Here is an 8,696-nt window from a genome sequence, read left to right on the forward strand (position 1 = left end):
AGCCCTCAGTGCCCTCCTCAGGGTGCTGGAGTCTGGCTCTGACACTGAAGAACTGTTGGGACAGTGTTTGAGGGATGGTCTGTATGGTGTGAGCACCCAGAGGTTTCAATCAACCAAGCAGGAGCTGATTTTTGTGTGTTTTTGATATGTGGTCACTAAAATTATGATTTTTTTTTCTAAAATTGAATTTAGTTTGCTTTGCCAGACTTTGTTGGAATTTGGATGTTTCATGCCCAGCTTTTCCAACAAGCTCTCAACACATTTGGGCCTCTTTGAGATAAACAAAGATGAGGCACCAAAATCCTTCCTGAGTCTGAAACCAGATTTGATTCCTTTCTCCATTGTGGCTTTTCTGCAGCAGTGCCTGTTATGGAGGTTTAATTTTATGGGTCTGTTCTGGTTTGAAAGCAAAACCAGTGAGAGACTTCAAGTCAGAAATAAAATTTATTAGAAAAAAGGGAAAAGAAAACCAAAATACATACAATAATACAAAAGAAAAAACCACTCATGGGGTCAGAATGCAACCTGACCCCCTGTTGGTCAGGGTGTTGGTAGCAGTCCAGTTGGATTGGTGGCTGCAGCCCTCCTGGAGTGGGAGATGTGGGTCTGGTGGAGCTGGGATGCTGTAGAAAGGGTGTAGTAAAGATCCAGTGGAAAAGACAGTCATTCTTCTGGGAATCCAGTGGAAAGACTGCCTGTTCTGTCACAAACCCCAGATTATATCCAGGCGGAGATGCTTAGCTCCTCCCCCTGGGTGGAGCATCTCACAATGGGCTGATATCATTTTGTGAGCCATGTAGTGGTCCATTAAACAGAAATGGCTCCTGGAGGGAGTTCTGTCACAAACCCCAGATTATATCCAGGTGGGGATGCTTGGCTCCTCCCCCCTGGAGCATCTCACAATGGGCTGTTATCATTCTGAGTCATGTGGTGGGTTCATTAAACAGAAATAGCTCCTAGAGGGAATTATCTCTGAGTCATGCAGCAAGGCATTGATGGACCCATTAACAGGAGATAAGGAAAAAATGCCCCTGCTGCTTTCAGCAGCTCTTGACTGGTGTCCTAGTTTGAAAAGGAAGTGAGTTGTTTGGGAGTTTGTGGTCGATAGAATATATCTTAATATTGTAACCTAGGACCAACCAGCCCCTCCTGGTTTCAGCAGCTCTTGGCGATGGTGTCCTGGTTTGAAAAGAAAGCGAGTTTTTTGGGAATTTGTGGTCAATATCTTAATATTGTAACCCAGGACGGGATCTAATTTACCCCAAAATCTCCTCCCTGAGCCGTGGCTGCCTCTTTCCCCCCCTGCAGAACTCCCGCTACCAGACGTACCAGCGGATGTGGAATTACATGTACTCCAAGCAGCCCAGCGTCTTCGTGAAGAGCACGGAGGAAGGGATCGCGCGCGTGCTGAACTCCAACTACGCCTTCCTGCTGGAGTCCACCATGAACGAGTATTATCGGCAGCGCAATTGCAACCTCACGCAGGTCGGGGGCCTTCTGGACACCAAGGGCTACGGGATTGGCATGCCCGTCGGTAGGCAGTGAAGAACAATTCTAGTCCTTCTCGGCTGTCGGCAGAGGACCGGAGCGTTCCAAAGGCTGCGCCGGCTCTAAAAGCCAACGTTGCATCTCACAGGGTCCTTTTTATCTCTTACCTCTTGCCCATGCTCAGAGCCAGATGTGCAAGATGTTGCTCTGGTTCAGAGCCAGATGTGTGAGACCCTGCTCTGGTCCAGAGCCAGATGTGAGACCCTGCTCTGGTCCAGAGCCATGTGAGACGCGACCATGGCTCTTTTGATGATTCATGTGAAAGATGTCTCAAAATTGCTGCTTGTTTTCTGCATACCTGCTCTTTGCTGTTTCCTTTCCCCAACCAGTGTTTGTGCATCGTTTCGTGCTCCTTGTTTTAATCCCAGAAGTGATGTCGAAGTAATGCTGTGGCAATTCTGGTAGTTTTTAGCAGGGATGTCTTAACAGCTGGTGGTTCTTGAAACTGCAGGCCAGAGACTTGGCTCTCACCACGTTTAACAAATGCAGGGGTTTTGTCTTTCAAATGCATGAGCTCACAAGAGAACACCAACACTAAATAAGGGTTTAGTTGTTATTCCAAACGATGATCCGCTGGTCTTTTGGACAGCCTGGAAGCCTTGTCCTGACCTTTAAGCCCTGGCATTTAGCAACACAAAGTTGAGGTGGATTACATAAGGCCCCCGTCACACAAACAGCCACTCTAGTTTAGGGAACATGGGTAAGCTTGTAAAGTCACAGCAACCTGATCAAAGTGAGTACAAATCCCTACCTTCAGGGCTAAATTTGTTCTGACATTGTCTTGTTAAACAGTGAAACCGTAGCAGATAAGAGGAGCAGAAAGCTGCTGGCTGGGACAATAGTGCAGAGTTACTGGGAGAAGCAGAGTCTTTCCCATGGCCCTTCCTCAGGATCTCTTGTGGCAGACAAGGATTTCTTGTAGCAGACAAGGATCTCTGGTGGCAGACAAGGATCTCTGGTAGCAGACACTGGGACTGCAGCAGAGCTCTGTGCCCAGCACAGAACTGAGCTCCTCCAGCATGGACATTTTGGCTTCCATGATCCTTGGGCTCCTTTCAGCTCAGGATTTCTGTGACCAGTTTGAGGGAAGGAGCGTTAGAACAAGGTGAAGTTGGGGATGGAATGACAAGAGAGGTGGAATTGGAGGTGGAATGACAAGACAGGGACCTCTGTGGTTTGCAAGAGCAGGGTACTGAGCTGCTCATTCAAAACCCAAAGCTCCCCTTGCCATGGAGCTCCTCCAGTGGCCTGTGTGGCTCTTGGTGGGCAGGTAAAGTCACCCTCTGCAGGTGACATTAACCAGGTGACATTCCCAGCGGGGTGGCTGCAGCTTTCCATGCCAGGCATGGGCTGACAGCCCCTCCAAGCCACCCAGAGAGGAGCTGTGCTAGCTGGGCACGCTGGGGTGGGGCGAGGATGATGATGGGGAGGAAGGTGGGGCCCTACCACGTCCCTCTTGGCGTTGCAGGCTCCGTGTTCCGTGACGAATTCGACCTGGCCATCCTCCAGCTGCAGGAGAACAACCGCCTGGAGATCCTGAAGCGCAAGTGGTGGGAAGGAGGGAAGTGCCCCAAAGAGGAGGACCACAGAGCCAAAGGTAAGCCCTGCACTCCCTAGTGACCAGGCACAGAAAAATCCTGGCCAGAGGTGCAAGGATGGACACCCAGCTGTGTGTCTGACAGGTTTTCTGCCTGAGAATTGCTTTTTCCCCTTCTCCTGACCTGAGATTCCTCCCTTCACAACTCAAGGAGAAAGCCGAGCAGCTCCGCCGCGCCTCACGCTGTGTGTTTTTGCCTGGGGCAGAGATAGCGGGAACAACCAAATGACAAATATTGGAGGCATATGGAGGGTAAATTAGCTTCTAATGAATGTCTGGGAAAATGGATGGCTGAAGGGATCAGACCAAAATCCTGGGTTCCTTGAAGGGAGATGGATCTCCACCACAGGCCCGCTAGTTAATGGCTTCATGTGAAAGCGTCTTTTAAACAGCCAGGGGAAGGGACACAAGGACTTTATTAGTACATTTGTAAACTGAGGAGCAAATTCTTTTGGGTAATGCTATGCAAATTGCCATAAAAGCCACCACATTAGGCTGATGTCCCAGCATGAGAGCAGTTGCCAGCTTAACACAGTTGCTGCATTTTTTAGTTTTGGCAGTGGCCCTTTCCTCAGCAAGTGTTTTCTGCGAGGCCAGCAGGCCCCCCAGTTAAAAGCACAGCCTTGTGACCTTTGTGGGAGCAGAGAAAAGAGCCAAGCCAGGGCTGGGGAAGCTCTTTTGGAGTTTTGACCTTGCAGCAGGTGTAGGTGTGTGTGTCTGTGCAGTTCCTGCTGGGAGGTGATGCTCACTTTTGGGCAGTGCTGCTCTGCAGACAGCCCCAGTTATTCATCTCCAGGCTGAAGGTGTAAGACACCAGGTTATTGCTATTAAATGAGTTACTTTTGAAGGTGGAAGGGTTTATTTTCTCCCTGGACTGTGCCAAAGGCAGCTCTAAGGTGGAATCTAGGCTGGGGGCTGTTTTGAGATGGCTTTGGAAGGAGAAGCTGGGCTGTGTCTGGCACTACCCAGCACAATCTGTGACCCTGGGCAAGTTGTTTCTGCTGGTTTGTTCCCTATGCCATGGAGATGAGGAAGGCTGTAACTGCATGGAAAAAGGAAATATCTCTCAGTGAGCTTGGGTACCTGAGGTGGCACCCAGACAAAATGATAGGAGGATGTGTAGAGAGGTACAAACCCTAAATTCACATTGTGAGCTGCAGAGGGGAGAGGATGGCCTTTAGCTTTGGGTCTGAATTGTGATTCTGGGCTGTTTTATCTGCCTTGCCATTGCTGTAGAAACACCTCTGCAAAAGTCTCTGATTTACAGAATCCCTGCATTGCTCTGGGGGTGGTGCCAAAAGAATGATGGAGGAGGAGGCAGAAATGTGACCTGCTAAGTTTTAGAACAAAACAGGTCAGCGATTTACAAGGATTTTGGTGAGGTTTTATGTCTAAAAGCCATGCCGAGATCAAGTCAATAAATCATCTATTCTTACACTTTGATTTAATGCTACAGGAGGGAGAGGAAGAGTTTTATAGATGTTCTTGTTGAGTAATGGCCTCACACAGCCAAGCCAGGGCAGAGCACATGTTTTTTAGTAATCAATCCAATCAGAGACCCAAACCAAACACAGGAGACAGGAACCATATCCCAAATGTTGAGGTCAGCTCATCTCACAGACAGATGGAGGCACAGTTTTGGGGACCAGGGCTGTGGTGGCAAGTGAAGAGATGACCTCAGCACATGTAAAGCTCAGATTGTTGAGGGATGGACGTTCTTTCAGCTGGTGGAACTTTCTGGAATGCAGGCTGGGTAGGTTTGGTGGTCATCCCATAGGAAGCAAGTTGAGCAGGGGAGGTGGGCTGAGCTGTCCATGGAAGGGGCTGTTCCCTCCTCATGGGCCAGGGGGGCTGGGCAGAGACAGCCAACCCACAGCCAGGTTCCCCAGGGTGGCAGGGACCCCATTTTGTCACCCTGTAGTGACAGAGCATCCTGCTCTTGTTTGGAGCCTCTCCTTCCCCACTGCAGTCCGGAATCATTTTCCTGCAGCACTTTGTGATGCAATCAAAGGAGCTTTTCCTGCTGCCAGCTTCCTTTAAAGCCCTCCCTGTCTCCTTTATCTCTCTCCTTTAACAACCTTGCTCCTCTTCCTTTTCAAGTTCAAAGCCACTGGAGCTCGGTGAATAATTTGCAGGGATTAATGTGCCCCTTTGATCCCGCGTTTTTCCCCCTCCTGTTTTCAGTTTGTCCACAAATTGCTTTGTGCTTCCCCTCCAACGTTCTGGCTGTTTATCTGCAAAATCATCATTTCTGAGCAGGCATCTTCGATCCTGCAGTTATTGCAAGTCACTCACTTGGGCCCTCTGAGTCATGCAGGCAGCTATTAATAGGACACTGCTGGCTCTGTGCTTTTGGTCCCTGGCTGGGCATCCACAATGCCAACAAAACAGCAAAGCCTGGGGCTTCTGTGCAGTGATACTTGAGATTTATGATGTGTCTGCCTCTCCAGAGTGTCTCTCCTGCTTTATTTCAGGCTTGGGGATGGAGAACATTGGTGGAATCTTCGTGGTGCTCATCTGCGGCTTAATCGTAGCAATTTTTATGGCAATGCTGGAATTTTTGTGGAGCCTTCGACACTCTGAACAGTCGGAGGTAGGAGCTGGGAGTGTCCTGAGGGGACAGGATGAGTTTATTGCTGTCTGTGGGGTGTGATGCACCCAGGCTGAGGAGCAATCCCAGCCAGGACAGCTCAAACCCAGGAACAGGCTTGGTCCTTTGGGCAGGGTATAAAATCCATGAGCTTCTAATGCACTCCTACCCAGAGTGAGGCTGTAGAGATGCTCCAAGGGCTGTAGAGATGCTCTGAGGGGCTTTCAAAGGTGTGTACAACATCCAGGTACCTTTCCTGGGGATGGGATTTCTACCTGCAGCAGGTTTGGATCCTGTGCTGATCTGGGGATGAAGAACACAGAGGGGTCTCTGATGAGAGGCAGAGTTGGGTTAAATCAAGTGTAGATTCTGAGCATTGGAGTTGAAAACCAGCAGCACTGAGTCCATAAAAATTTGGAGTCAGAATCACATCATGGAATGTTAAGACAGACTGGGTTGGAAGGGACCTTATAGCTCATCCAGTTCCACCCCTTGCCATGGACAGGGACACCTCCCACTATTCCAGGTCACTCCATGCCCTCATGACTCCAGGACCCAGAGCCCCTGAGGGACTCAGAGCTCACTCAGGTGAGCTTGGGTATGTCAGGACTCCAAACCCCCATCAGTCCAGGCTCCTGAGGGACTCAGAGCTTGGAGATGTCAGGACTCCAAACTCTCACCACTCCAGGCTCCTGAAGGACTCAGAGTTCACTCAGGTGATCAAAGACTCCAAGCCCTCATCACTCCAGGACCCAGAGCCCCTGAGGCACTCAGAGTTTGCTCAGGTGAGCTTGGGTAGGTCAGGACTCCAAGCCCTCATCACTCCAGGCCCCTGAGGCACCCAGAGCTCACTCAGGTGAGCAGCCCAGCTCCGTTGTACCCCGCAGAGGACCCAGAACCCCTGAGGCACTCAGACCTCGCTCAGGTGAGCAGCCCAGCTCTGTTCTCCCCCGCAGGTGTCGGTGTGCCAAGAGATGGTGACGGAGCTGCGCAACATCATCCTGTGCAAGGACAGTTTCCACCCCCGTCGGAGGCGAGGGGCGGTGGTTCGGACTCGCCCCGCGGCGCCCGAGGAGCGCCGAGCCCGCAGCACCACCACGCTCAGCAACGGCAAGCTGTGCAGCGGGGGCGAGCCAGACCCCCTGGCACAAAGACTGGCACAGGAGGCTGCCCTGGTGGCCCGGGGCTGCACCCACATCCGCGTGTGCCCCGAGTGCCGCCGCTTCCAGGGGCTGCGGGCGCGGCCGGCCGCGGGGTCGCCGGCGCGCAGCGAGGAGAGCCTGGAGTGGGACAAGGCCACCAACAGCAGCGGGCCCGAGTAGCGCCAGGCCGAGGGGGCGTCGGGGTGGGGACGAGAGGGTCCTGTTCCATTTTACAGAACACGGACTTGTACAATGTCAACTCGTTTTTAAATCAATAGCAGTTACCCGGCTTCTCCAGAGCGACGTGGATCGTGGCGTGGACACCGAGGCCTGGATGCGGTTTTGGTGTCCACCGCGGCCTGGCGGGGCAGGGGGGAGGTCCTCAGGCTGGTGGGTGTCCAGAGGTTGTCTCTGGGATGGAGGGATGTGGTGGGTGGCTGGTGTAGCAGGAATTGCCCACCCAGGGTTCAAGGAGGGGTTCCTGGAACTCCTCACCCCTCCAAGGGCAGAGAAAGGGCGGTGGCGCTGCCTCTCCATCACTTACTGGGGGATGTTCTCCAAGGGAAGGGGGGGACTTTTTATTTGCTGTGGCTGTGGGAAGGGAGGAGTCAATATTTTGGGGTTTTTTTGTTTAATTTGGGTATGTCAGGACCCAGTCTCCAAGGCACCAGGTGCTGAATTCTTCTTCCTTTTCCAAGGGTGGCAGGTGGGTTGAAGGGGGAAGGGGAGGATGGGATGGGACACGCTCCCTGTGAGAAGCAGCCTTTGCTGGAAGTCCATCTGAGGAGTTGTTGAAATTACATATATAGAGAAATATATCTATACATAGATATATATAAATATATATATTAAAATGCCAAAAAACAGCCAACAAACACAATGAACTCAAAGAGGCCTTGAAACGCCTGGAATTTCAGGGGTTCTGTGTCTTTTGTTTCATTCTGGGGTTACTTTTTGCTTTTTTTTCCTTTTCCTTTCTATTCTTGGGATGGGGCGGGGAGGAGCCTTTTGAGGGAGGTGAGTGGGGAGCACTGGGGGGGCTGCCCATCCCCACCAGCCAAGGGAGGAGGCGTTGGGACCCCCAAAGTGTCCCTGGCTGTGCTCTGCACGCTCCTGAAGTGACTCTGAGCTCTGCCCCAGGCTCAGGAGTTCCCAAATCCGTGACCCCATGGAGCACCCTCAGCTTCCAGGGTGAATTCCAGCCACACAGCATTTGAGAAAATCATTAGCCCGGGATCTTGTGTAAGGAAAATAGTGACTTCCCTAGAAACAGCAGCAGCTCACCCTCTGCTTGGTACAGATGTGGGGTTTACACTGGCAAATTTAATTTTCTGATTGAAAAAACAAATTCTATGCAATTTCTGGTCGTAAAAGGAAAGAGATGACAATGGAGAGGGGCAGGGGAGATAAAGCCTTGAGTGAAGGTACATCCTGTTCTTGAATTGTTTTCTTTTCTTTTTGTCTTGAATGTACTTAAATAAAAGATGTCCTTGTATAATCATGCTCTTTTTTTTTTCCTCTTTCCTTCCCTGTTCAGAGTCAGGAAAGTTGTGAGACAGTTTGGTTGCTCAGGGAGAAACCCAGCAACCTGAAACCCAGCAAGAGGTGCTTTGGCTGTTGAAGGTCTCTGCTCCCTGACAGTGTCCACACCCCTGCTGTAGCTGAATGGAAAACAGGAGTTAAAAAGCAAAGGTCAATTAAACAAACAAACAAACAAATGTCTGGTGATGAGGGAGGAGAGAACTCAGAACTGACAGCAGGGTGAGCAGCTCCATCTTTCCCATAGCTGGGGGCTGGAGCTGCCCAAGGGTGAATCCAG

General features: G+C 51.0%; 1 protein-coding gene across 1 annotated transcript in view; it reads left to right on the plus strand.

Annotated features, from left to right (window-relative positions):
• GRIK4 (glutamate ionotropic receptor kainate type subunit 4) overlaps positions 1 to 8,375 on the plus strand; it is a 152,675-nt gene extending 144,300 nt beyond the window's left edge. Inside the window, 4 exon segments of the mRNA XM_063178248.1 lie at positions 1,309 to 1,534; positions 3,017 to 3,145; positions 5,620 to 5,738; positions 6,692 to 8,375. Coding sequence (XP_063034318.1) covers positions 1,309 to 1,534; positions 3,017 to 3,145; positions 5,620 to 5,738; positions 6,692 to 7,057 — 840 coding nt within the window. The 3' untranslated portion in view covers positions 7,058 to 8,375.
• The last annotated feature ends 321 nt before the right edge of the window (positions 8,376 to 8,696 follow it).

The sequence above is a fragment of the Melospiza melodia genome, chromosome 29 (genome assembly GCF_035770615.1).
Source record: "Melospiza melodia melodia isolate bMelMel2 chromosome 29, bMelMel2.pri, whole genome shotgun sequence".
NCBI classification, from domain to species: domain Eukaryota; kingdom Metazoa; phylum Chordata; class Aves; order Passeriformes; family Passerellidae; genus Melospiza; species Melospiza melodia.